The following is a 27,940-nucleotide window of genomic DNA, read 5'->3' as shown; positions in this document are numbered from 1 at the left end:
CGTCCTGGGTCAAACCCCTGACTGTCCAACAGTGGAGACTGGCAAGGTCCTTACTTGTTTTTTGGGCCCAAGATTCTTCTCCCAACACCTCCCAACTGATCTTTGGCTTCCCCGGGGTCCTGTTGGAAACACGTTTTCTCGATGATCTTCTCCATCACCTATGTAAGGATATACGTTTTTCAGCCACTTTGTGTGTTGCCATCAAATTGACAAAGGTCCTTTATATAGAACAGAAATTTCTCACCTTATGGTTAGCTTTCTGTCATCTTTTCTGAACCTTTACTGTTACTATGAGTTTTTTTTTTTAATAGTGAAAACTTTTATATTTGGAATTAGCCAGCTGGACTTGGTTTAGATGATCCCAATTTTGTTGGCAATAGCCAAAACATCCTAGTCAGGAGCCAGCTTTCTTCTGTCCATCAGGCCTGATCAGGGTGTTGACCTCAGCCCCCTCAATGTCATCGAGCTTCTTCCCAGCCGATTAATCTGATGCTTGTTGCCTTGACAGCCACAGTGAATACCAGTGTGTTTTGGTCTTCTCTTTTCTTCTTGGCTGACTCGGATCGAGGGAGAATTTGATGACGTCATAGTGGTCGAATTCATTTCTCCTAGGGGCAGTCTCCCAAGGGTATTCGGGCTGCCTCCTGAGCTGCAGTGTTTCAGGCCGCCTTTTTTTGTGAACCTTAGCCACAGTTTTTGGGTTGTGGATGCCTTTCAAGACTGCTGCCTTGGCCTTCAGAGCCTTTGCTCTGGCTTAGGCTTTGGAAGGGGCAGGGGCTTCCTTCTTCGCCTTTGGCACCATCTTTGTGAAAAGCGGAATTTATTTTTAGTGTGGTTTTTATCTTCCCACTTATTCTGTCATTTCTATGGAGTTGGGGGAAGCAAAAGAGGCAACACAGATGCTAAGGGTTCTGGCCTATATTTTGAGCCCTGTATGATCTTTCCTATTGCTCTCATTACTTGGGGTGTCCACAGAAGCTTTTGACTTCCCTGTCGAGCATTTTTTTGGTTTTTTGTTTGTTTGTTTATTTTCTGTTTTGTTTTGTTGTTTTAGCAGAGAAAGATTTATTGCAAGCCCAGACAAAGAGACAAGCTGATTCATGCCCTAAAAAGTTTCGAGCTCCCCAGAGGTTTTCGGCAAAGCATTTTAAAAAATCAGGTGAGGGTGGGGAGGGTTGCAGGGTATGTGATTGTGCACAATTGTGCACAACTGTGCACAATTCTCTGATTGGCTGATGATGAGAGCACAAGGTGGTGTCACAAGGGTTAACTTTACCGGACTTAGGCTTCAAAAGTCCTTAGGCTTTTGAGCTACGGTGTTGGAGAAGACTCTTGAGAGTCTCTTGGACTGCAAGGAGATCCAACCAGTCCATCCTAAAGGAAATCAGTCCTGAATATTTATTGGAAGGACTGATGCTGAAGCTGAAACTCCAATACTTTGGCCACCTGATGCGAAGAGCTGACTCACTGGAAAAGACCCTGATGCTAGAAAAGATTGAAGGCAGGAAGAGAAGGGGACGACAGAGGATGAGATGGTTGGATGGCATCACTGACTCGATGGATATGAGTTTGAGTAGGCTCTGGGAGTTGGTGATGGACAGGGAAGCCTGGCGTGCTGCAGTCCATGGGGTCACAAAGAGGAGGACCCCACTGAGCGACTGAATTGAGGCTCCAGGAGGCCTGGGGCTATGAGCTCCTGGTCATCCAGTAGGTAACATCTTCCATCTGATGAGGAGTTTCCACATCTGTAAAACAACTCAGGAAATGTATATCTAGGTATGTGATTATTATGTATTATCTAGGTAAATGTATTAATGTATATAAATGTATTATCTAGGTACTTCAGAGAAGAGCTAAAGCAGAGGATATGGGGGACAAGACCCCAGAGGGTCCTGCTTCCCCCCTTTTCTTTGATACTCTTGAGATTTTGTTTCAGAGTCTTGAAGATCTCAAAGAACTATTGGAGAAAAGCAATGCTAGCCCTAAGGGCAATGTGTGTGGTTTTGACTTGCCAACTGAGTAGAGTGAAACGGTGAGCGCAAACCACTTGGGCTGTGCCAGGTGCCTCACAACAATGGCAGCTGAAAAGAAATGAGAGGTGACATGAGACTTTCCTTCCTGACCAAGCACCTGGTCAATCACAGCTGTTCTCTGAGCTCTTTGAGGAGACGATGCAATGTTATGTAAAGTCAGTTACATGATACTCTTTTCACAGTTCCTCAAAAACAACATGTTCTCTATTGTCTCCTTGCTCTCTGTGGTGACTCCGCCAGAAATGTCCCTTGCTCTCAACCCTCCCAGCAAAACTCAATCCATTTAGATGCTACCATAAAATCTTCCCTCACTGTCCCAGTCAGAACACCCCTCTCCCTTTCTCTAGAATTCTGAAACAGATATTTATCATCACTCAAGCTGACAATGATTGAGTGACTGTGCTGTGCTGTGCTTAGTCACTCAGTCGTGTCTGACTCTTTGCGACCCCATGGACTGGAGTCCACCAGGCTCCTCTGTCCCTGGGATTCTTCAGGCAAGAATCCTGGAGTCGGTTGCCATTTTCTTCTCCGAGGGATCTCCTGGACCCAAGGACCGAACCCAAACTCTTGCATTGGCAGGCAGATTCTTTATTGGTGAGCCACCAGGGAAGCCCTGGAAAAAGTTTAAATGTGGCTCAGTAAGTCTGCCAACCAATTTTTGAATTTTTAAAAGTAAAAATCTTGGGACTACCCTAGTGGTCCCGTGGTTAAGATTCCATGCTCCCAATGCAGGAGGCATGGTTTCCATCCCTGGAGAGGGAACTAAGATCCCACTTACCATGTGGTGTGGGGGAAAAAATAAAAATAAAAATCTTACAAGTGCAAAATAGCTAGAAAAATATGTGCTTTAAAGTTGTAAAAAAAAAAAAAATCCACACATTTACTATTTCGCTTTTAGAACCATAGACAAGATTTTTTAAGTAACGTAGCTCATACCCTTTTTTCTTGACATGGACCAGGGCTGGGGCAGAGGGCCCACTTGATTATGGACAGTGGGGTCTGTATTTGTCACATACAAGTGATGTAGCAAAGAAGTAAACCTTTAATATAAGGGTCCCACCCACCCTTTCAGTATTATTCAATTTTTTAAAATCAATGCAAATGTGTTGATTTGAAAAACTTTTTAAAAGGCACTCCTGCATACTCACCAGTGGGCCACAGAAGAACCTTTGAGGTCTCTGATTATGTTGCCATCAAAGTCCATTCACCCCATTGTTTTGTAATTTTCATTTACTTTTTTGAGTTCCCTCTTCAAGCTATGAGGTCAGGGTCACTTCCAGGCTGAGTCCATAATATTATGACAAAGAAGGGATGTGGTCACTAAACCCATTCTCTCTTCCCACTGGGCACATAGATGACCTATATTTTTCTTACCTCTGCCTTTAAGTTGGAGTCAGGTGACTTCATTCTGGCCCTGGAGTGTAAGTGAAAGTAATTTATGCTATTTCCAGAAATGGGCCATGAAAATCTGCCTATCCCCCTCTGCTTCTCCCCATTGGCAGCAAACTTGGAGGCTCCTTTTTTGAAAATCTTCACAAGATAGAAGATGTGAAAAACATCATCAAGAGGGAAAAGAATTGCAGAAAGAAGAGGCCAAAACCTCTCAAAAATTAAAAGGCAAAGAAAATGAGTGTTTTCTAAGTAAATTACAAATTAAAATTCTGCTTACTCTTAATTTTTACTATTCAGCCATTTTTCTTTTTTTTAATTTATTTATTGATTTTAATTGGAGGCTAATTATTTTACAATATTGTAGTGGTTTTTGCCATACATTGACATGAATCAGCCATGGATGTACATATGTTCCCCATCCTGAACCCCCTCCCACCTCCCTCCCCATCACACCCCAGCCATTTTTCTTGACCTTGCTCTCTGATTCCATACATTCCAGAGTGTTCAATGGATTTGTAACTATTAAATAAAAATAGCTGTCATTTATTAAATCATGTAAAAGTATTAAAATTAAATTTTATTGATTAAAAAAATGGATGCATGAAAAAGCTTTGCCCAGCACACACACACATACACATACACCCCACTGCTGACCCACAGCAGACTGTGACATGAGCAAGAAATAAACCTTCATTTAATGACTCCCCTGAGATTTATGGGTTGTTTATTATAGCAGTGAGCATATCCAGGCTAATGTAGGTAGGAACTCAATAATTGCTTGAAAAATAAAGACTTTCCTCTAAAGATCGAAGCAACAACTTGGCAGGTAGGCTAGTCTCCACAAAAACAAAAAGAATGTCATTATTTTGTCCCAACTAAACATTCTTCCCAGAAACAGCTTGTTTCCTTATATTGTTGCTGGCGACAATTTCTATCACTTGACTCGAGGCATTTAAACAGTGTTATTATAGACAATACAGAAAATTTCGAATAAATGACAGTCTTGGCACCCAAGCATGAGAATTCAGCTATTTCCTGTGAGATATACATACTTAGACCAGCTCAATTCATCCTTCTTCTGAAACATATACTTACAGGAATTTCCTCGATGGTCCAGTGGTTAAGAATCTACCCTGCAATGCAGGGGATACAGGTTCAATCCTTGGTTGGATAAGATTCTGCAGAGCAATTGAGCCCACAAACCACAGCTAGAGAGTCCATATGCTGCAAGGAAGGTTCTGCATGCTGCAACTAAGACCCAACGCAGCCAAATAAATATTTTTTAAAGTAAATAAATAAAACATATACTTACAGATCATTTGCTATCTGCTAGGCCTGCCCCTGCCTTGATGAGTGGAGGAGAGAAGATGGAAACAGCCTTCTAACCACAAAAGCAGAAAGAATGGGGCAAGGGCCCTCACTGGAAGAGCGTGGCCAAGGCCATTGGACTGAGAGAAGGAAGAGTGGATTGGTCCTGCATCCAAATCACTTCATGAATGTGAGCGAGTCTCTGCCCTTCCTGAGTCCCAACTCCTCCTCTGTAAATGGCCCATGTAGACAGATCTAAGGACAGCAAGTATGTAGCACCAAGCTGCCCCTTCACAGAAAGCACATCAGTCACATGATCCACGGATGCAGCTTCAGAACAGTTTCCAGCACTGAGCTCCTGGCCACTGCTAGTCCAGGAAACCTGCCAGCTGCCTGTTAGAGTCCCTTGGACTGCAAAGAGATCCAACCAGTCCATCCTAAAGGAAATCAGTCCTGAATATTCACTGGAATGACTGATGCTGAAGCTGAAACTCAAATACTTATGGCCACCTGAAGTGAAGAACTGACTCGTTGGAAAAGACCCTGATGCTGGGAAAGACTGAAGGCAGGAGGAGAAGGGGACAACAGAGGATGAAATGGTTGGATGGCATCACCAACTCGATGGACATGAGTTTGAGTAGGCTCTGGGAGTTGGTGATGGACAGGGAAGCCTTGCTTGCTGCAGTCTATGGGGTTGCAAAGTCAGACACGACTGAGCAACTGAACTGAACTGAACCCCAAAGAAGGCATCTTCTAGGTTCCCATTAAGCGTCTCTGTCACGAAGTCAGAAACTGGGAGAAGGTCCCTAAGAGATCTCCCTGAACTCAGAAATGTCTCAGACCAAAGGTTTTATAGAGAAGCCAAAGCAAGCAGGACGATTTTAGAGACCGCTTTATTGGGACTTCCATGGTTCTTCTCCATAGCATAGTGGTTAAGAACACAGACTTGGAAGACTTCCCTGGTTGTCCAGTGGCTAAGACTCCATGCTCTTAATACAGGGGGCCTAGGTTCCATTCCTTTGTCAGGAAGCTAGGTCCCACATGCCACAGTTGAAAATTCCTCATGCCACAGCTAAATATCTCATGTGCCACTATGAAGATCGAAGATCCTGCACGCTGCAACTAAGACTCAGTGCAGCCAAATAATTAGATAAATATTTTTTTAAAAAAAGAACATAGACTTGGGAACCAGACTACCCAATTGGAGTTTGAAGCCTGATTCCACTTATCAACTGTCAGAGCTTGGGCAAGTTATGGATGCTTTTTGTGCCTCAGTTTCCTCAACTGCTAATATAATATAATATAAGCTAATATAATTTAAGCCTTATAATATAAGGCTTAAAATGCCTAAATTCATGAAGCATTTGGGACAACAGCTAGTGTGTATTAAAGTGTGTGTGTGTGCACCCGAGGTTGCTTCAGTCATGTCCAACTCTTTGCAACCCTATGGACTGTATCATCTGTCCATGGGATTCTCCAGGCAAGAATACTGGAGCGGGTTGCCATACCCTCCTCCAGGGGATGTTCCTGATCCAGGGATCAAACCCACGTCTTTTATGTCTCCTGTATTGGCAAGCGGGTTCTTTACCACTAGCACCACCTGGGAAGCGCCATATTAAAGTATAAAGCTTGTTAAATAAATTGTCTAGTGAGCACCATGGCACTTCTTCACCCCCAGGGGACAGTGAAGGAGTGAGGATGAGGTTGGGAGCCACAGGTTCTGCTGAAGAGCTTAAGTGAGGATTTCCAAGACTGGAGACCCTATCCTGTTACCCCAAATCCTCTCTGACCTCTGGCCCCCATACAGCCTTGCTCTGGGGCCTGGTACCAGAACTAAGTACGGGACACATCCCAGCCTTGAGATCTTGAACTAAGGCTGAGCCAGTCTTCCCTCCCCATGGGGCTCGTGGTCTTTCTATGACTAAGGAAAGGCGTACGTCAGAGGGTTAAACAGGGCTTCCCAAGTTGCTCAGTGGTAAAGAATCCACCTGCCAATGCAGGAGATGCAGGAGACGTGGGTTCGATCCCTGGGTCAGGAAGAGCCCCTGGAGTAGGACATGGCAACCCACTCCAGTATTCTGGCCTGGAGAAACCCATGGACAGAAGAGCCTGGTGGGCTACAGTCCATGGGCTCACAAAGAGTCAGATACGATTGTGCGACTGAGCATGGGATAAAAAATAAAATATCATATCTAAAATCTGGCAATAGAAAAGGGTTAAATATATTCCCACTAGGGTGGAGGTCAATTTCCTCTCTGAAATCTTGGCTCTCCAGGCTTCCTTCACTCCACCCTCAACACATGTGCAGGATGTGAAATCGCTGAGGGATCTACTGCTTCCTACTTCCCTTTGAAATCCTAGTTCCCTTACTGGAAAAAAAAATTTTTTTTGTCTAAATGAACATTTCTCAAAACTTCAGAAGCCCAGGAAGCCTCTGAAGCCCCTACCAAGCTGCCTCTCCTCCTGCAGCTGCTCCTCCACGGGAGGATGAAGGTCTCCATGGCAGCCGTCTCCTTCCTCCTCCTCCTCCTCAGCATCACTGTGGCCCTTGGGTCCAAGAATGGATCGTCTTCAAGTGAGTACAACACCTTCCAACCTGGTCCCTGTGGGATAGCAAGCAGGAGCCGGGGTGCTGGGATGCGAAGAGAAAGGGGCTCCAGAAGGGGGTCTAGTGTCTTCTTTTCTTTATTACTGAAGTGTAGTTGCTGTGGGCTCCCCAGGTGGCTCAGTGGTAAAGAATCCTCCTGCCAAGCAGGAGATGCGGGTTTAATCCCTGAATCGGGGAGACCCCCTAGAGGAAGATACAGCAACCCACTCCAGTGTTCTTACCTGGAGAATCCCACGGACCGAGGAACCTGGCCGGTTACAATCCAGGGGTGGCCGGTTACAATCCAGGGGTCGCAAAGTGTCAGATATTATTTAGTGACTAAATAACAACGACACAGTTGCTATACAGGGTTGTATAGACTTCCCAGATGGCGCCAGTGGTAAAGAACCCCACGGCCGGTGCAGGAGACGCAAGAGACTTGGGTTGGATCCCTGGGTGGGGAAGATCCCCTGGAAGAGGATACAGCAACCCACTCCAGTACTCTTGCCTGGGAAATCCCATGGACAGAGGAGTCTAGTGGGCTGCAGTCCATAGGGTCACAAAGAGTCGGACACGACTGAAGTAACTTAGCACGCATGCATACACAAGGTTATATTACCTAAGGTGTCTAATATAGTGATTCATAATTTTTAAAGATCATATTCAATTTATAGTTATAAAATATTGACTGTATTCCCTGTGTTGTATAATGTATCCTTGTAGCTTATTTTATACTTAATTGTTTGTACCTCTTAATCCCCTAGCCCAACTTTGCCCCTCCCCCCTTCCTTCTCCCTACTGGTAAACACTATTGTTCTGTATATCTGTGAATCTTTTCTTTTCTGTTCTATTCATTTGTTTGTTGTGGTTTTTAGATTCTGCGTATAAGGATATGATACTGTGTTTATTTTTCTCTGTCTGACTTATTTCACTTAGCAGGCTCTGTTGCTGTGAAAGTCACTCAGTCGTGTCCTACTCTTTGCAACCCCATGGATATAGTCTGTGGAATTCTCCAGGCCAGAATGGGTAGCCTTTCCCTTCTACAGGGGATCTTCCCAATCCAGGGATCAAACCCAATTCTCCCGCATTGCGGGCAGATTCTTTACCAGCTGAGCCACAAGGGAAGCCCAAGAATACTGGAGTGGGTAGCCTATCCCTTCTCCAGTGGATCTTCCAGGCCCAGGAATCGAACCGGGGTCTCCTGCATTGCAGGCGGATTCTTTACCAACCGAACTATCAGGGAATCACTTAGCATAATGCCCTCCAAGTCCAACCAGGTGGCTGCAAATGGCAATATTTCATTCTTTTTACGGCTGAGTAGTATTCCACTGTGTCTGATGTCCTCTTAAACTGGTTTCATCCTCACATTGCCCAGGACCAGTCCCCTCCCTGCCAACGCCATGCAGTGAGGCCAGGTTATCTCTTCACTCCCTCCATTCCTCTCTCTTTGCCATTAAACTAAAGACAGGCCCATCCCATTTGGGCTCGTTATCCCCCAGGAGACTGGGAAGACGTGTTCGGGACCCTCAAGGTCACTTTGTCCCTTTACCCCCTGAGATTTGGATCCAGGCTGCTTCCAGGGTCTCCCTACCCCATGAGTGCAGCATCACTTGGGTATGTACTTGGGGGAAAGGAACAGTTGGGATGGGGGAGCTCCTAGGCCACCATTTTTCAGCTTGTTTCTTCGGAAGAGCTGCCTTTACAGGCAACCCAAGCTATTCGTCACTCTGCAATTTTACCTCGTTTCCTTTTTAGAAACTGAAGGGAAACATAGAAGGCTGTTGAAATGGAGCTAGACTAGACTGGGTGGAATGGGGACAGTTTGCTTTGCTTATCTGAGGAGTCACTGGACAGCTCAGAGGATGCAGTGACAGTGGTTCTCAGGGACCAGGGGGTCCCTTACTCCACTCTTCAGGGGGTGAGAGTGCTGCTGGAGATGGCGCTGCATAAGACGACCAGCCCTTCCCTTGCCACCCAAGCACCTCGGTGATGCTGAGGCCATCGCTGTGCACACCCATATTTCTGTCCAGGTTGGTCACATAACGTGACGGCCCCAATCACTGCACCCCCTAACTGCAAGGCCCTTGATCTGAAACCCCTCCCCTGCTGCCCCTGTAATTCAATCTTGGTGTGACTTTGTTGTCACCAAGGGCACCTCCTACAAGAGCCATGAAATTTTGGAATCAAAAAATAACTGAAAAATACAGTGATTTTTTTTTAAGTGTTTTAGATCAGGAAAATTTTTCTTCCAGCAAAATCTTACACAGGAGGCCCAAAATGTAAAACGGAAAAAACGGCAGATGGGGTCTTATACCCGTAACTCAGCTCCCAAGTGCCTCTGCGCCTCCAGGAAGCTGTGTGTAAAATGCAGTCAGCCGCCAAGGCAGTTAACCGCCTTGTTCACAGATGAGCAGACATGGGGGTGATGGTGCAAAGCCAACAGAGGCTGGATGGGGTTAGATCTGGTAGTCCTAGCTCCCTGGTCATTGTCCGTGGGTCTTGGTGTGGGCATTCTGCCCTCTTGGCAGGGCGTGGGTTCAGTGGGGATCAGGCAGGATGGGGGCACTGGGAGGGACAGGATCTGCATCCCCAATCCTATTGGGACTTTTCCCCCCTAATATCCCTTCTCCCCAGGGTTGTGTGCTCGCTGAGATCTGGACTTTGCTGCGCTTCCATCCAGAGTTCAAAGTCATCAGCCAGTCCTTTGGGGGTGAGGCGGCAATTGTCGTGGTCTATGCGCAGGTTGGAAAAGAATTTCGAGACATGAGGCAGAATGAGAGGAGAAGAGAGTTTACTAGAGCAGGAGATGCTGTTAGGCCAGTGGGCTGGCTCAAGACAGGGACAGTGCCTTTTGTGGGCTGGTAGCCAATTTTTATAGCCTCAAGACAAAGAAACTTCTTGCTAGAAGGGTGGTGTTAGGTGGTTGGTTAGGATGCTATAGGATGGGTATTTTTGTCAATGTGGGGTCAGGGAGCTGCCCGGTTTAGAGCAGGGGGGCTCATGACAACATAGCTTCCCTGGTGGCTCAGATGGTAAAGAATCTGCCTGCGATGCAGGAGACCTGGGTTTGATCCCTGGGTCAGGGAAGATCCCGTGGAGAAGGGAATGGGAAACCCACTCCAGTATTCTGGCCTGGAGGATTCCTTGGACAGGGGAGTCTGGCGGGCTACAGTCCATGAGGTGACTTTGGTAAAGGACTCCACAGGGGTGAGAGAAAGGGAGGCAGGGTGATCGGTGATGAAGGAGGAGAGAAAAAGGAGCCCGGGGATTAGCCTGAGAGGGAGGCCAGGGGACTGAGCTTTTTCTACAGCCCTCTCTCTGAATTCTGGGGTGCTCTCCTTCCTTTCCTCCTGCACCCCCTAGGGTTCCAGAGGCAGTCAGCACCCTGCATCTCTAACGAGCACCCTGATCTCAGCTTGCTCCCCTCTTTCTCCTCAGGAGGACCTTACCACCCCGCCGAGTGCTGCCTCACCTACGTGAGCCGGCCAGTCCCCCGGCAGCGCGTTTCAAGCTATTATGAGACCAGCAGCCAATGCCCCAAGCCTGGAATCGTGTAGGTGAAACCCACACACCACCCTGGGGGATGGGGGGCCGTAGGGCTGGGAGCATGGTGGGGAAGGGCAGGGGGGAGAACGCAGGATGGGTGCTCCCCAAAGTGCTCTCAGGCATGTCCACAGAGAGAAGCAGCATGGGGTGGGGTAGGGAGAAGCACACTTGGGGCTCAGGGGCCGTCAGGGGGGCCCTTCTGGGGCCAGGAGGAAGCTGGGCCCATGGATGAGGATGTGGTGGGGAGAGGAAGGAGAGGCAAGGGACACCTCCTGGGTTGGGCACGGAGACTGGATGGGTCTAAGCAGCCCTGAGGGGCTGGAGGGTGTATCTCCGAAAATACACTGGCCCTGGGCTGCCTCTAACTAAGGAAGGGGAACCGGTCTGGGTGGAATGAGGAATCTGTGAAGAAGGAAGGACTGGCTCTCGCTTCCTGGCTCCTGGAGCCTTGGTTGGTCATCCTTCTCCCCTCTTGTTCCACAGCTTCATCACCAAGAAGGGCCATTACATCTGTGCCAACCCCCGTGATGGCTGGGTCCAGGACTATATCAAGGAATTGGAGGAGTGACCCAGAAGTAATGGAGAAGGACACAGCTCGGGATTTAAAGAGAGGGGGTTGAACCCCACTCCCCTCCTCCCAGCTCAGCCCCAGCCGCCTCCTGGGAGATGCCCTGACTTGAATTAAAGACCAGTCAGGCCCTTCCCTGCCCTCATGCATTTCTACTAAATTTCCCCGCTCGCTGCGGACTTGAGGACACTGGTAAGCCCAGCCATGCCTGCTCTGGCAAGGCAGCTCAGGCTGCCACCCTCAGCCTCATGCTTCACTCTGCAGAAGTTTGGCCAGAGCCTGGTGCAAAAAAAAAAAAAAGGGTCAGGTCTGCCATGGAGGTAGAGAGAAACTGAACAGGAAGTGAGGAAGACACGCTGTATAAAGGCTACCTTGAGACAGTAATGACCACAATAAAAACAGATACTATTTTTGTAGCACCTCCATAGTCCAAGCACTCTGCTAAAGCAGTCTATGTGCATTCATTTATTTAAGCTTCACAAGGAAAGCTTGATTTTGCAGCTAAATCTTCATAAAGGCCTCTCTGTAACAGTTAAGTTCCATAGTCTTTTTCTGTGGTGGTCCCAAGGCCTTTGTCCCCTGCTGGCTAAGATAGGAATGATTGATGGACAAATTTTATCCAATTCTTCGCCATCCACATACACACATCAGGTTGTACTATATTGTTTTATTCATTTTTGTGTACTTCACAAGGCATAGCAAAAAGTCTGGCCCACATCAGGTGCTCAGGAAATGGGTGGATGGGTGGGTGGGTGGGTAGATGGATGGATGCATGCATGCATGCATAGATGGATGGATAGTGGATGGTGGATGAACGGGTGGATGGATGAATGCATAGATGAATGAATGGATGGTGCATAGATGAATGAATGGATGGTACATAGATGGATGGGTGGATGGATAGATGCATAGATGGGTGGGTGGATAAATGGATGAATAGATCAGTGGGTGGATGGATGGATGGTGGATGAATGAGTGGATGGATGCATAAACGGATGGATGGATAGATGGATGGATGGATGGATGGATAGTGGATGGTGGATGAATGGGCGGATGGATGCATAAATGGATGGATAGATAGATGGGTGGATGGATGGATAGTGGATGGTGGATGAATGGGTGGATGGATGAATGCATAGATGGGTGGATGAATGGATGGTGGATGGGTGGATAGACGGAATGAGAAAGGAACCAAGAGGAAGCTTATGTTCCAGCTGACCCCAAAGGCTCTCAGACCCATCTTCCAGGTTCAAGGAGCTCTGCATACACAGAGGAAGAGCACACCCAGTGTAGACATGATGACCACGCTCCCTGGTCTCCAGCCCTCCATAAAGACCAAGGGTGTCTGCACAGCAAAGGCACAGCAGGCTTCCTCATACCTCCTCTCCTCCACACACAGAGGTTAAGGGTTATCTCATATACCTACCCCGCTACCCTCATAAAAAGCCACAGCTTTACCACCACTAACTGCCTTGAACCCACCAGGACTAATTGCATTGCCTGCTTTTCCCTATTTTATAAGCAATCTTGCCAAACAACAAGACCCACAAGGATTTTCGAGATCCTTATTTCCCCACGCCCCGTCCCCCAAAACTGCCATCTCCTGAAACACTCCCTCATGCCTCTAGAGGTCACAGTCCATCAAAGAGCAAATCCCCTCTTTCATTTCTTCTCTGAAAGCTGCCTTCAGCCTGGAACAGGGTTCTGAGGCAGTCTGAAAAGAGAAGATACTGAGGGGCAGGTCCATGGGCCCATGCTGAGTCGCTTTGTAGCCCACCAAGCCCCTCTACTGGAGTGGGTTGCCATGCCCTCCTCCAGGGCATCTTCCCAACCCAGGGATTGAACCTGCGTCTCCTGCGACTCCTGCATTGCAGGCGGATTCTTTATCATCGAGCCGCCAGGGAAGCCCGAGGGGGCAAGTCCAGCTTTAGCCAAAGCCAAGGGCGGAAGCTGGAACTCTGGGACCCAGAAGCAGGTTGTCAGGTTCACCGTGTTGGACAGCCCTCTGCTGGCCATGATTGACCACGGTGGCAGATTGGATTAACCCACACTGAGGGCACCCAGGCTTCCCAGGTGACGCTAGGGGTAAAGAACTCGCCTGCCAATGCCAGAGACCTAAGAGAAGCTGGTTTGATGCCTGGGTTAGGAAGATCCCCTGGAAGAGGATATGGCAACCCACTCCAGTATTCTTGCCTGGAGAGTCCGAAGGACAGAGGAGCCTGGCAGGCTACAGTCCTTGGGGTCGCAAATATTTGGACATGACTGAAGAGACTTTACCCGCACGCACGAGGGCACCCAGGAGGGATCAGCTGATTAGACCTGAAACTGGTTCCCAGTACAAAGTCCAAAGAGGTAAATGAGAGCATCAACAAATGAGACAAACATTTCAGCAAACAGGGACCCAAAGATCTGACCCTTTAGGAATGGGAGAAGAGTATTAGTGGCGTAATCTGCACCAAGAAAGTGTGAGTTCCATCGTGTGTCCTTGGACGGGGGCAAGGGGGACACTCTTTTCCGAGGTCACTAAACCCTACCCTTTCCTCAGTCTGTGCTCTCTCTAACCCTGCTTTCTGTTGGCCTCCCAAAGACTGATCACCTGGGGAAAAGGTCGGTTCAACCTTCCCTCTTCTTTCCCAAAGTAGAGATGGGGGCGGGCAACTCGATGAAGCCACACAGATTCTGTTTCCAGGACTGCCTATCTGGCTCCGTGGTAAAGAATCCGCCTGTCAATGGAGGAGACGTAGGTTCAATCCCTGGGTCGAGAAGATCCCCTGGAGGAGGGCATGGCAACCCACTCCGGTATTCTGGCCTGGAGAACCCCGCAGACACAGGAGCCTGGTGGGTTACAGTCCATGGGGCCACAAAGAGTCGAGTCGACTTAGTGACTAAACAGCCTCTGCCTCCTACCCAGGTGAGATTTATTTAGCCTCTCTAAGCCTCAGGGGCCTCATCTGCAAAACGGGAATAAAGTCTCTACTCCCCTCTGTGAATTTAAGTAAAATAGGGCCTGAAGGGAGCTGACACCCAGCGCCTATTCCTCCCTTTCTCTTTTCCTCCATGCAGATGCAAATGTTAGCAAATTCAACTGTGCACCAGACCCCACCCTCCACTGCCCTCCCTTTCAGCAAACAGGAAGGGAGGACCGTCGTCTCTCTTCCTCCACCCACTCTGAAGTGGTCAGAGTCCAGAGAGCTGAGGGCCCCGCGTGGGTGACCAGCAAGGAAGGAGACTGTGTCCGCCCAGCCTCCCCCCGGAGCCTGACTGCCCACTGAGAGGATGAAGGTCTCCGTGGCTGCCCTCTTTCTCCTCATTCTCACCATCACTTCTGTTGTTCACAGCCAGCCAAGTGAGTCCACCTGCCCCTGGAGGGCGGCACTGAGCCAAGGGAACAGGGAGCAGGCCAGGGTGATGCCGAGAGTGCTCTCAGGCCTCCGTCATCAGCCCCAGGCCCCCACTTGCACCCACGCTGCTGCACACTGGCCCCTGGCAAGCAGAGCTGAGCTGCGCTCCAGAGCTGCTGGGGCTGGGCAGTCTCAGGAAGCTGGGTCGAGGTCACATCAGGAGTCCTGAGGACACAGCAGGAATGATCATTTAGGAGGAAGAGCCAAGGAAGGAGCAGAAGGGACAATCACAAACATATGTGATGAGGAGGAAGGCGAGGCAAGTGGGTGGGAAAAGCCACGCCTGCTCTGGCAGGGCAGGACCGAGGGAGTCAGGGAGGCCGGCGGAGGGAGATTTGGGGCTAAGCCCAGAACGGGGAGTCTGAATCTAGACACCCCTTGCGGGCAGGATCTGTTGTAAATTTCTGGGACTGCCATGGCAACCAAGAGACACCCCAGTGGGATGCCCACATGTGCCATTTGGGGATTTCTGGGCCCTTGGCTCCATCTCCCAGCCTAGGGCTAAAAAAGTTTGTAGAAAAGAGAAAAGGGATTGAAGGAGATTGAAAGGCTTTGTAGCCATGAGACAGATGCATGGGCTCTGCCTCTACCAGCATTTATGAGGGCTGGTGACAGGCAAGGGACCAGAGACTCAGGCCATCTCTCAGTACATACGCGCCTTTAATGGCCCCAGCCCTTCCTTTCTCCCTAAGGCTGCCCTTGGCACGTAGTCTGGCTGGATTCTGCCTTTGTGAACCCTCGGGGGAGCGAGGGTCACACACACCATGTAATCTGCCCACATACTCTCAGCACGCCCCTGATCCCTGTAAACGTCGCCTTAAAGAACCAGGGCCACTGTGGGTAGAGGCGCCTCCTGGGGGTGGGAGGGGGCAATATTGCCCTTCGGGAAGGTCAGGCAGGAAGAAAAATGGCCCAGCCAAAGCATGGATCAGCCAAATGGTGCCCTGGAGACGTCTCAAGTTTTGCCACCTACTGGTCAGGGATTTGCACTCTGCAGGTCTCGGGGCTGGGGAAGGTGATATCCTTGAATGATGAGCAGTCAGGGGAGCTCAAGGGGGACACAGTGCTACCAACCAACCAAGTCTGGCCTCCTGGGAGTGTCAGAGAGGGAGAGAAAATACTTTCCAAGCCAGTAGAGTGGCCATTACTACCATTACCTCTTTTAAAAAAAAAGAAAAAGTTTTTATTTTGTATTGGAGTGCAGCCATTAACAATGTTGTGATAGTTTCAGGTGCACAGGGAAGGAACTCAGCCATGCTTACACATGTATCCATTCTCCCTACCATCAGCTCTTAATCACAAGCGCTGACACTTTCTACACCAGACTCTGAGTTAAGGGTTTTGCAAGCATTTTCTCAACTCATCCTCACCACGATCCTAGGACATAACTTCTTTTTATTATTATTGATTTATTTTTATTGAAGTATAGTTGATTTACAATGTTGTTAATTCTTGTTATACTGCAAAGTGATTTGGTTATACATACATATGCATTCTTTTTAAATATTGTTTCATTATGGTGTAGCATAGGATATTTTGTTACTTGCAGAATAACTGTTTTACAATGTTTTGTTCGCAATGTGAATCAGCTGTATGTTTGCACACATCCTCGCCCTCTTGGGCCTCCCTCCCACCCATCATCCCACCTCTTTAGGTCATCACAGGGCACTGAGCTGAGCACCCTAGGTTATACAGCGGCTTCCCACTAGCTCTCTGTTTTATACATGGTAGCATATATATGTCAATGCCACTGTCTCAATTCATCCTGCCTTCTCCTTCCCCTGCTGTGTAGGATGGAGCTTTTTCACCTTCATTTAATGGGTGAAGGCATCCAGAGAGGTTAAGAAATTTGCCCGTGATTCAAGTCATTTAGTCAAGACTCCAACCCATGCTGTCTGGCCCCAAAACTTAAATACAAGCCTTTTCCCCTTGCCCTGACATCTCCTGCTCATCCCTGCATCTCAGCTTCCCCCCTACCTCAGCTTCTCTGGTGCCTCTAGGACAGAATGCAGGCTCCCTGACATAGTTCAGAAGGGGTGCAGCCCTCCCCGCCCTCTTTAATATCCTCTTCCTACTTCTTCCTTCCCACCTTGCACTGTGGCTCCTGGAACTGCTCCATCCTCCCAGACACGCTGGGCTTCCCCCACCTCAGGCCTCCATATATTTCTTTCTTCCAGATCCCATGACCCCTCTGTCTGCCTAAGTCCTGCTCATCCCTCAGGAATCAGCTCAGACATCACCTGCTGCAGGACTTCTTCCTCAACCTGCCAGGCTGGGTCAGGTGCTCCTCGTTCTGTTCCCATGGCCCCTTGCGTCAAAATCTACTCTATCCCATTGTAGTGCTTATCTGTTCACTTTGCTTTTTCACCCAGACTGGTCTATAAGGGGACACAAGAGTAGTGACTGTGTCTTCCACATGTTCTAACTCCCATAGAGCCTGGCTTGTAATAGGAGCTCAATATATGTTTGCCCAGTCAAGTTCATCAGCAAATGTGAATCCCCCAGTCCTTTGTACTTGATGAAGCTCAGCCTCAGATGAGGCTGAAAGATCTGCAGAAGATTCATCTTTTTCTCTTGTCTGTTACCCATCAAGCTACCACCAATCCCTGCTGACAGATGGCTTTGCCATCAGAAGAACGGACAAAATGCAAGAGATGGGAGATGGAGGTGGGCAGCCATGGGCTTCCTCTCTGCCTTCTTAACTCAGCTTTCAATGTCATCCCCTCAGAAATTCCTGAGTCGGTGAACACCCCACCCAACTGCTGCCTGAAGTATCATGAGAAAGTATTGCCGAGGAAACTGGTGGTGGGATACAGACAGGCCCTCAACTGTCACCTGCCGGCAATCGTGTAAGCACCATCCTGCAGACATTTACAGGCAGCAGGAAGGGGAGCCCAAGGCTGGATCGGGGTACACAGAACCAAGTCTCCATGCTAGAACAGGGGAGCAGCAGTTAAGGGCCTGGGCTTTGACTCTCATGGGACAGGCCTGGGGTTTGTTCTAGACTTTGCCACCTTACAGAGGCACGTGGCTGGTTCATGTGGTCCAAGAAACGGTGGCCATAATGGAACTCAAGCCTGAGGGTCTAGGCTGAATGGAGAGGGGCTGAAAGAAGAGACGATGAGGTCTAGAGGCCAGAGAGGGGAGTTTTTTGAGGGGACCCAGACAGAGGGAGGCCTAGGGAGATGGTACAGGGCATGAGGCAAGCCCCCAGTGAGCTAGAAGTGAGGGGGAGTGTGTGGACTGGACCCCTAACTGCTCCAGGGCCCCTGATGGTCTAACTCTGCCCCCACAGCTTCATCACCAAGCGGAAACGAGAGGTCTGTACCGACCCCAACAATGACTGGGTCCAAGAGTACGTCAAGGATCCCAGACTTCATCCGCGGCATTCCAGGAGGTTGGCCTAGGTTAACATCACCAGATGGGAGGAAGGTCAAGCCCAGATCCACAACTCGCCGTGGTGGTCAGGCCTCCAACAGAGCCCAAGTTCAACGGGGGGGGGGGGGAAGGCGTAATCCCGTGAAAACGCAGGCAACCTTGCGGTCTGAATGACAAGAGTCACCTTCAGAGAAAGAGGCCAGAGATTCAAAAAAGTAAAGCATTTCGAATATATTCTCAGTCTCCGGAGGAAATGCCAAGGTTGAGGGGGAGGGCAGGGGTACATCCTTAACGCTCAGCACGGCACTTTCACATCCTCCTCCTTGTCCTGCTTCAGACCCTCACCTCCCTCCGATGCACCAGCCCGTCCTGAACGATCACGTCCTGCCTCCCAACAGCCAAACCACCTCTGGCTCTCTCTGGCCTCGCACTCATTAAAAGACTCACGGGACTCTTGACTTTTCCTGTCTACCCTTATCCTTTGTCTAGATCTCTTTTTTCTTCTATTATGCTTTTCTTTTAAAACCTAACCTTTTGGGACTTCCCTGGTGGTCCAGTGGCTAGGACTCTGTGCTCCCAGTGCAGGGGCCCAGGTTCAATCCCTGGTCAGGGGACTAGATCCGACACGTTGCAACTAAAAAACCCCTCATGCCGCAACTAAGACCCAAGGCAGCCAAATAAATAAAAATTAAAAACAAAAAACCTAACCTTTTCTTATGGGAATCGTCAAATGCTAATGATTTTTGTCCCTGTTGCTGAGGCTTTGCTGAATTCCCCAATATTGGGTCTTCCCCAGGGTGATGTGGGTACAGATGGTACTGAAACAAAAGAGGAGGTGTCAATCCCTAGGTCCCTCCCACTGCAAGCTGGAAGGGCATTTGGCTAGGCTGGGGGTGAAAATCCTGGTCCCAAACTCAACCATTCAGTAAACACAATTTCCTTTATTACCAACTTCGTTTCTAACTCCCTGCCTCCTTTCTGCTGGGATGGCAGAAACTTAATCTCAGTTTTTTCAGGGTCTTCACATTCCCCTGAGAAATTTCTCCATTTGGGGAACTGGAGCTTTTATATAGCACTGAGGCCAGAGGTGGGGGGCTTCCCTGGTACATCAGATGGTAAAGAATCTGCCTGCAATGCAGGAGACCTGGCTTCGATTCCTGGGCTTAGGGAAGATCCCCTGGAGAAGGTAATGGCATTCTACGCCAGTAGTCTTGCCTGGAGAATTCCACAGACGGAGGAGCCTGGTAGGTGACAGTCCATGGATGGCTAAGAGCAGGACGTGACTGAGTGACTAACACTTTCACTTTATTTTTTTTCCAGACGTGGATTATTTTTTCCCCTCCTCCCTACCTCTCTGTCCCCAGCTCAACAATAGGGAGTGGACTCAGACAAAGTCCAACATTCCCCCAAAATGGTGTTGTGAAGGCAAAGCAAAGTCAGGCAAAAGCCCTGACTAAAGCCCTATAGAGAAACGAATTTGGTGAAGTGATCATTGGGAAGACTGGTCTTCCAATGACTTGGATTCTGCTAAACTGACCCAAGCCTGCCCCCAGTGGCCGCCCGTGGTACTACATCATCCTGCCTGCCTGCTCCCCGACCCCAACTGATGCTAACCCACCCAAACGCCACCTGACCCCAGCTGACCAATCAGACTCTCTCTTAGATGAACTTCGGACCTGAGAAACCAGCCCTGGAGCATTGTCCAAAGGGAAGAAGTCTGTGTACTCGTCTGCCGAAGCCCCTGGAGCTGCCCTGTCCCTCCTCCAGGCTTGGAGGTTTGGCTAACCTCAGTTGCATGAGGTGCCCCAACATTCTTCCCACTATTCTTGTTTGTTTTGTCCGTTTGTTTGAATTCCTAGAGGACCGTGGTGGCATTTAGCACCTCTGCAATAACTTTTTGCTGGTTTAGGTCAGTTCTGTTGTGTGTGTGTTCACACGTACCCAACATTTTTACCATATTTAAGTGTACAATTCAGTGGCATATTGTCATGCGACCATCACCACTATCCATCTCCAGAACTTTTCCCTCACCCCAGACTGAAACCTCTCTTCCCCATAAACAATAACTTCCCCCTCCTCCCTCCCCCCAGCCCTTCAGTTCAGTTCAGTTCAGTTCAGTCGCTCAGTCGTGTCCGACTCTTTGCAACCCCATGGACTGCAGCATGCCAGGCCTCCCTGTCCATCACCAACTCCTGGAGTTCACTCAAACTCACGTCCATCGAGTCAGTGATGCCATCCAGCCATCTCATCCTCTGTCGTCCCCTTCTCCTCTTGCCCCCAATCCCTCCCAGCATCAGTCTTTTCCAACGAGTCAACTCTTAGCACGAGGTGGCCAAAGTACCGGAGTTCCTAGCCCTTAGGAACCACTATTCTGCTTTCCGTCACTATGAACGCGATTCCTCTAGGAACCTCTAGGTACCTCTAGGTACCTATACCTCTAGGTATAAATGGAATCATCTCGTTATTTGACCTTTTGTAACTGTCTTATTTCACGTAGCACAATGTTTTTAAAATTTATGCATGTTGTCAGGATTTCATTCTTTGCTAGGCCTGAATGATATTTCATTGTCTGTGTCTACCCTGTTTTGTTCATTCATTAATGTGTCCACGGGTGTCTGGGTACCCCCTTTTCCTTACACGAGCTCGAGTTAGCAGGTCTTAGCTTCTGTCGTTTGTGCCAAAAGCACTTTAACTCCTGTACTGACCTGTCAGTCACCACGCTGGCCAGGCAGGAGCTTGGGGCAGGTAAGGGCCTCAAACTCTGACCCTCCCCTTTGTCCCAGACAGAGGTCAATGCTCCCTTGTCGTCCCTCCAGGCTGTGAGCTCCTACTTTTGGATCCAGGGATTTCTCTCCACAATTCCTGCAATCAAAGCTAACTGTGATCAAACATCCTCCAGGAGCTCACAGCCCAGGGATGACAGAACCACCGACAGATACAACATAGCCAGGCTGGACCTCTGCTTGCCGGAGCCAGAGTGAACACGGAGAAGTGGCAGGGCTTGGATTGACGCAGAAGCCAGACCACGATTGGTGTGCACAGCCAAGCAGGAGGTTTCAAAGTCCTTAGCCAGCACCAGGGTCATAATCAGGGAACTCGAGTTCAAAGGCCTGAAGGACAAGCTTCCTGAAAACAGGAAGCACAGGCGAGGCCGGGATTCCAGCAAGCTGGAATGGAAATGTCATCATGAGTCTTTTTTTTTTAATCTATCAAGAGTTCAGAGTTGAGATGTCAGTCCAAAAATCTAATTGAAAAATCTGTATACAAAGTCAAATTCTTATCCCGGCACATAATAATAAAACTTGTCAGAAACTCCCAGTGGTTCAGAACCAAAAGTAACTTATCTCAGGTGCAATCAGCTGTTTTGTTGTTTTTGTTGGGGTTTTTTATTTGTTTTTTATTGAAGTATAATTGCTTTACAACATTATGTTAGTTTCTGCTGAACAATGAAGTGAATCAGCTGTATGGATACGTATATCCCCTTCCTCTTGAGACTCCCTCCCACCCCAACCCCATCCCACCCTCTAGATCACCACAGAGCACCAAGCTGAGCTCCCTGCGTTACACAGGTTTCCACTAGCTAGCTATTTCATACATGGTCGTGTATTTATGTCAAACCTGAACTCCCAGTTCATCCCACCTTCCCTTTCCCCGTCTGTGTCCATCAGAGGGCTTTTCCTAATCTTTTCAAGGTAGATAAATGCCTGGCTTTTAACATAACACGCATGCACACAGAGGCACACACAGGAAAGACCTCCTCATTCTGACCCATAGGTGTCTCCCAACCGTGATCAGCCTGATCAATCAAAGTGATTCATTCACATTACTGTATGCCTAGCTAGCTTATCAGAGAAGGCAATGGCACCCCTACTCCAGTACTCTTGCCTGGAAAATCCCATGGACGGAGGAGCCTGGTGGGCTGCAGTCCATGGGGTCGCTAGGAGTCGGACACGACTGAGAGACTTCACTTTCACTTTTCACTCTCATGCATTGGAGAAGGAAATGGCAAGCCACTCCGGTGTTCTTGCCTGGAGAATCCCAGGGACGGGGGAGCCTGGTGGGCTGCGGTCTCTGGGGTCGCACAGAGTCGGACACGACTGAAGTGACTTAGCAGCAGCAGCAGCCAGCTTATGTGACTGTCAGCCTTGTGGAACCAAGATGACTGGTAGCGGGTGGACAATAAGGCCTGGAATAGCGGGGTTTTCACTCATCTTTCAGAGAAAAGGGTAGAAAGGGGTGAAGGCCACACACAGCAACGTGAGGGGACCAGTGGGTGGGACAGGAAGGGAAAATAGGAAGGAAGCAGCCCTGGGCAGTACAAGGAGCATTCTACCCGGCATCTAGGAGCCTGGCCGGCACATCCCCTCTCATGGATCCCCTCTGCACCCCATCCCCACTGTGCACCATGAGAATTTAGACGAGATGACCAGATGTCCTGCGGCTAGCTCTGGCTGGCCTGTAAGAAATGCTATTTAGCCTTAGAGGCAACCTCCCAAGGCCAGCCAGAAGGGCAGGCACTTTCCCTCTGTAGGAAGAACACGTGGGCATGCACCTGTGTGCAAGCAACGGCTGAGAGTCAGCAGCAGCCTGAATGAGGATCTGCGGGACACAGTGATGTGCTGGTTTAAAAGCTTTGTCTCGGGACTTCCCAGGTGATCCAGTAGCAAATTCTCCTCTCACAATGCAGGGGCCTGGGTGCGACCCCTGGTGGGGGTACTAGATCCCACACGCCACGACTAAAAGTCCGCAGGTCAAAATTTTAGATCCCCCAGGCCACAGATGCAGGGAGGTAAAAAGCTAAATTAAAAAAAATAAAAGCATTCTCCACACTCAGGCAAATCCAGGTTCAGATCCCAACTCTGTCTCTTAACTGTGATGCTAAAATGTCGCTATTCTGTTATCAGCTAGGACGAGAATCCCTCTCCTGGAGGGAAAAAATCATGTTTAGAAAATGTGTCTGCAACCCCAGTGAAGGCAAGAAATGCCCCCAGGACATGGACGTGTGTATGCATGTGTGTGTGTACACGTGCACGCGTGTGTGTGAGCCGCTCAGTCATGTCCAACTCTTCGCGACCCCACGGAGCCCACCAGGCTCCTCTGTCCATGGAAATCTCCAGGCAAGAATAGACTGGGGTAAGATTTCAAGGGGAGGGATGAAATCACTCTGAGTAAGCCAAGAAAAGAGACCACTTGGTCTTTGAAAGCCAGAGATGGGACACAGGGCCCGCATCCCTGGACCGGAGACCAAAACCTGTGAAGTAAGTCATCAGGGATTCACAGAAGTCTTGTGGAAGCTTTGATCGTCTCTAGACTGGAGAACTGCAGGAGTGGAAAGACTTCCAGGCAGCTCTCAAGATCAGGGAGGTGACTCAATGTCTACTTTAGGTGGGTGGTGAGGAAAGGCATTACCAAGGAGGTGACATGCCCCTTGAGAGCTAAATGACCGGCGGGAATCAGCCACACAGGGAACCGGGGGAAGGAAACTTTGCAGGCAGGACTTCCGCAGTAGTCCAGCGGTTAACAACCCGCCCGCCAGTGCAGGGGACATGGGTTCGATCCCTGGTCCAGGAAGATCCCACGTGCCTCAGGGCAACTAAGCCGTGCTCAAAAGCAATGAAGAGTAGCCCTGGATCCCTATAACAAGAGAAAGCCCATGTGCAGCAACAAAGACCTAAAGAAAACACAAATAGATAAAACTTTCCAGGCAGAGGGCACAACCAGGGCAAAGCCCTAGGCTGGGGACAGTCCGGCTGGAGCACAGAGGTGAGGAGACCAGCACAAGCCGTGAGAAAGTCAAAGGCAGGGAGGGAGTGCTTTGTAAGCCCGGGCAAGGAGCATGCAGTTCATTTTAAGGGAGGTGGAAAGCCATCCAGGACATTTTTAAGCAGCTGAGGGAGAGCATCTGATTGACCTTTGAAGAATCACCTGCACAGACAGGGATTCCTGGGGGGCAAGGGAGACCCCCGCAGCAGTCCTGGCTCCAGGGGATGGTGACTTGGACCAGGAAGGAAGTGGTGGTGGCTGAGGAGATTAGGGACATCTCAGGGGACAGAATTGAAAAGACGTACTGAGAAAGATGGGCTTGAGCTGTTGGTGCAATTTATAGAAACGGGGATGTCTGGGAAAGAGTAAATTGAGGTGGGGGATCAAGAGTTCTGTTTGGCCTGTGTTTATTTTGAGGTGCTAATTAGGTGTCCATGAGGCCATGTGGAGAAGGAAGTTGGCTATGGGAGTTTGGAAGGCCAAGGAATGGTCAAGCTGGAGTATATAAAACCCTAGGGCCAGACGGAGTCAGCCGGGGAGAGTGTGGAACAGGTAATGAGTAATGGGCTCGGGGGCGTTCAAACATTTAGAGACCAGAGCGGGAGTGACACGTAGATGGGCTGGCACAGTGGCCAGGGAGATGGCAGGAAAACCCAGAGGGCGTGGTAACTGATAAGCCAAGAAAATCATTTAATCAAGAGAAAGTTATCAAATGTGCTCAGTGCTGCCAAGAGATAAAGGAGGAGCAGAGACGGGCTTCCCTGATGGTCCCGGAGCTAAGACTCCACACTCCCAACGCAGGCAGCCTGCGTTCGATCCCAGGTCAGGGAACTGGATCTCTCAGACTACAACTAAGACCTGGCATAGAGGAGGAGGAGACTTTTAAAAGAGCAATCTTGGGCCGGAGCCATTTCAGAAGTAAGGAGAGTCTTCATTTTATCAGCCTTGACCTTTCTGAGCATGGAGAGCAGAAACAAGGAGAACAACTCCACAGAGAAATCTGAAGAACCTATGAGTTGCAGACTTACATCAGTAGAAGCTGAAAAGGGACAGGGAACTTCTGGTGAAGCAGAGATAGCAAAAAATTCAGCAAAGGGAACCAAACGAAAAAGAGATACAAAAAATAGCACAGCTTGCCGTCCAGGAGACATGTCACAGCGTTGTGACTGTGTGAAACCTCCGAAGACACCGACGCAGATCCCCATCCCCCCTCTACCTGCTGTCCTGCCGCCTGTCAACCTGGTCCATAGGGACGTCATTCGTGCTTGGTGCCAGCAGTTAAAACTGAGCACCAAAGGCCCGAAACTAGATGGATATAAACGACTCTGTGAATATGCTTACCCTCATCAAAAAAACATTCCTGCCACAGCACAGGAGGCCAGGATCCTGTCACTATCGAAAAGGATAAAGATAGAAAAGGGGGAACTACCACTGGAATGCTCTGTTGAGAGAACGTCTTCTGAAGGGGCTGCTCCTCCTGCACGGGGGCCGCCTGCCCTTGAGGGAGCTCCTCCGCCTCTTGAGGCAGTTGTATCAACTTCTGCCCCCGACTCGGAAGCTGTGTTTGCCGCCTGGAGCAGAATGACAGCCAGGGCCGTGAAGACGGAGTCAGTGCGATCGCAAGAGACTTGTGAGGTCCAGTGGTGTGTGGTCCACGGGAGAAGTCTCCCAGCTAACACAGAAGGCTGGGTTCGTTTACAGTTTCACACTGGGCAGGCCTGGGTGCCTGGAAAACGAAGGAGGGTGTCTGCATTCTTCCTGATACCATCTGGTGACTTTCCACCCCCACACCTGGAGGACAATATGCTGTGCCCTGAGTGTGTACACAGGAATAAAGTATTAACAAAAAGCCTGCAGTGAGATCATAATGCCAGTAAAAGTGTACAGCTATGATTATAATTAATGATAGAGAAGTGACTACAATCAACTCCACGGTGACTTTAGACAGCTGAACTCTGGGCCGCTCCACTCTCTATGCTTCCTGCTCCCGGAGTGCACAGCCTGCTTAGAAGGCTGCATCAAAAAGAAAGCCTGTGAACTTATGGGAAACAGAAGCAGAAGTGACTGTCTCTCCAAAGATGCCCAGCCCTAAGGGAGCAGAGGATAGAGATGGGGACATTTTAAAAATACTAAGTCACTGAGTGGAATTAATTTGCTTGAAAATGCCTCAGGTAAATCTCTACATTGAACAAAATGGGTCTTATAGGCAACAGTTGAAATTTGGTCATATACACCTTAACCAGATGTATCTGGTTAAGGTATTCAACTTTATCGTCACCAGGCATGGTACAAGCAAAAATGTGTTTCCTGACATGATACAATGTATCACTGACAATATTCTTGCCCCAAAGAATCTATTCACAAGGAAGTAATCAGTCCTGATTATGCCTCTTGTCTCAGCGTAATTAGGTGAGCTTACCATCATCTGGGTGTCAGCTACTTAGATGCATCCATCCATATGTAAATATTCACAACCTATGCACTTAAGTTGTCTATATTTTATGTATATGTGAGTTATATATAATTTTTTAAGTGTTCCAGATTGAATGATACATTATAGTGCCTCTAGTAAAAAGGCAACTAGAAAATTTTAAACTTAAAACTTTTATTTTAAAATAAAATACTCTAGGCCAGAGCAGGAGTGAGGTTGGACCAGGGCTGAGGCAGCCAAGGCCCCTCCTTCCCACATCAGTTGATCCTGCCCAGAGTATGCCTGGCTGCCGTTGCAGGCAAGCGGGGTGGAGTATGACTGGGCAGTGCCGCCGCTGAGACAAAGCTGTTTCCAGTTACAAAGCAGGGATCACAGCAAACACCCGCCACAGAAGCACTATGGCATTGCTTCTCCCTTCTGCTTAGCAGCCCCCAAGGAGACTAACTGCCTACTTACACAGAAACTAGTGGAGACTCTGAAGCCCTTTGGGATTTTTGAAGAGAAAGAGGAACTTCAGTGCAGGATTTTAATTTTGGGAAGATTAACCTGGTAAAAGACTGGATACGAGAAATCAGTGAAAGCAATAATCTTCCACAATCTCTAACTGAACATGCTGATGGGAAAATGTTTACCTCTGGATCTTACAGATTAGGTGTACATACAAAAAACTGCCAATATTGATGCATTGTGTGTTGCACCAAGACATGTTGATTGAAGTGACTTTTTCACCTCATTCTATGATAAGTTGAAATTACAGGGAGAAGTAAAAGATTTAAGAGCTGTTGAAGAGGCATTTGTACCAAGTTACCAAACTGTTTGATGGAATAGAGATTGATATTTTGTTTGCAAGATTAGCACTGCAGACTATTCCAGGAAATTTGGACTTAAAACATGACAGTCTGCTTAAAAATTTAGATATGTATAAGAAGTCTTAATGATTGCAGGGTTCTGATTTTATTGCAAATCAATGAAATGGTTTTACGAGATGTTTTACATCTAGTATCAAACATTGACAACTTCAGGTTAACCCTGAGGGCTATCAAACTGTGGGCCAAATGCCACAAAATCTACTCCAATATATTAGGTTTCTTCAGTGTTATCTCCTGGGATATGCTCGTAGCAGGAACTTGTCAGCTTTGTCCAAATGTGATAGCATCAACTCTTGTACATAAATTTTTCTTGGTATTTTCTAAATGATATGTGTTTAGATTATATTAAAATAAAGTTGATTATAGACTCTGAAAAAAAAAAAGACCTGGCATAGCCCAATAAATATTTTTTTTAAAAGAAGAATAGAGAAAAGCTCTTTGGAGTTGAACTTTGAAGGTCATGGGCTTCCCTGGTGGCTCAGAGGGTAAAGAATCTGCCCGCAATGCAGGAGACCTGGGTTTGATCCCTGGGTGGGGAAGATCCCCTGGAGAAGCGGATGGCTACCCACTCCAGTATTCTTGCCTGGAGGATTCCATGGACAGAGGAGCCTGGCGGGCTACAGTCCAGGGGGTCGCAAAGAGTCAGAAACGACTGAGCGACTAA

The 27,940-nt window shown here is 48.6% G+C and overlaps 3 protein-coding genes and 1 pseudogene across 5 annotated transcripts; all 4 read left to right on the top strand.

The window, feature by feature from the left end:
- The first annotated feature begins 7,123 nt into the window (after positions 1 to 7,123).
- Positions 7,124 to 11,970, top strand: LOC147352584 (C-C motif chemokine 14-like). The gene is made up of 3 exons (XM_086360339.1): positions 7,124 to 7,308; positions 10,759 to 10,873; positions 11,350 to 11,970. The coding sequence occupies exons 1-3, from the start codon at positions 7,221 to 7,223 to the stop codon at positions 11,432 to 11,434; spliced, it is 288 nt and encodes a 95-aa protein (XP_086216465.1). The 5' UTR covers positions 7,124 to 7,220; the 3' UTR covers positions 11,435 to 11,970.
- On the top strand, positions 11,488 to 18,915 carry CCL16 (C-C motif chemokine ligand 16). Of its 2 annotated transcripts, XM_086360337.1 has the most exons (5): positions 13,320 to 13,899; positions 14,124 to 14,345; positions 14,498 to 14,780; positions 17,564 to 17,684; positions 18,131 to 18,915. In XM_086360337.1, exons 3-5 carry the CDS (start codon positions 14,711 to 14,713, stop codon positions 18,240 to 18,242), a joined length of 303 nt encoding a protein of 100 aa, XP_086216463.1. In that variant the 5' UTR covers positions 13,320 to 13,899; positions 14,124 to 14,345; positions 14,498 to 14,710; the 3' UTR covers positions 18,243 to 18,915. The 2 variants fall into 2 exon arrangements, with proteins under 2 accessions (XP_086216464.1, XP_086216463.1); XM_086360338.1 differs by lacking the exons at positions 13,320 to 13,899; positions 14,124 to 14,345 and adding an exon at positions 11,488 to 11,626.
- Positions 18,916 to 24,849: 5,934 nt separating this feature from the next.
- LOC147352581 (developmental pluripotency-associated protein 4-like) lies at positions 24,850 to 27,659 on the top strand. The gene has a single exon (XM_086355617.1). It carries the CDS (start codon positions 24,937 to 24,939, stop codon positions 25,834 to 25,836), a length of 900 nt encoding a protein of 299 aa, XP_086211743.1. The 5' UTR covers positions 24,850 to 24,936; the 3' UTR covers positions 25,837 to 27,659.
- Positions 26,139 to 27,659, top strand: LOC147352582 (poly(A) polymerase alpha-like; annotated as a pseudogene). The gene is made up of 2 exons (XR_015148422.1): positions 26,139 to 26,147; positions 26,753 to 27,659. The product of XR_015148422.1 is annotated as a poly(A) polymerase alpha-like (transcript).
- Positions 27,660 to 27,940: the final 281 nt, after the last annotated feature.

This window comes from Bos grunniens, chromosome 19, assembly GCF_055505025.1.
Source record: "Bos grunniens cultivar Pamir isolate PY7600 chromosome 19, Bosgru_T2T1.0, whole genome shotgun sequence".
Lineage (NCBI taxonomy): Eukaryota > Metazoa > Chordata > Mammalia > Artiodactyla > Bovidae > Bos > Bos grunniens.
Note: the sequence above shows the minus strand (reverse complement) of the source record. Positions and strands in the feature narration are given on the sequence as shown.

Coding starts and splice junctions, on each gene's coding strand:
- LOC147352584 (XM_086360339.1), top strand. CDS start 7,221: ATGAAGGTCTCCATGGCAGCCGTCTCCTTCCTCCTCCTCCTCCTCAGC. Junction 7,309..10,758: donor CAAGAATGGATCGTCTTCAA/GTGAGTACAACA, acceptor CTTTCTCCTCAG/GAGGACCTTACCACCCCGCC. Junction 10,874..11,349: donor TGCCCCAAGCCTGGAATCGT/GTAGGTGAAACC, acceptor CTTGTTCCACAG/CTTCATCACCAAGAAGGGCC.
- CCL16 (XM_086360338.1), top strand. CDS start 14,711: ATGAAGGTCTCCGTGGCTGCCCTCTTTCTCCTCATTCTCACCATCACT. Junction 14,781..17,563: donor TGTTGTTCACAGCCAGCCAA/GTGAGTCCACCT, acceptor TCATCCCCTCAG/AAATTCCTGAGTCGGTGAAC. Junction 17,685..18,130: donor TGTCACCTGCCGGCAATCGT/GTAAGCACCATC, acceptor CTGCCCCCACAG/CTTCATCACCAAGCGGAAAC.
- LOC147352581 (XM_086355617.1), top strand. CDS start 24,937: ATGGAGAGCAGAAACAAGGAGAACAACTCCACAGAGAAATCTGAAGAA.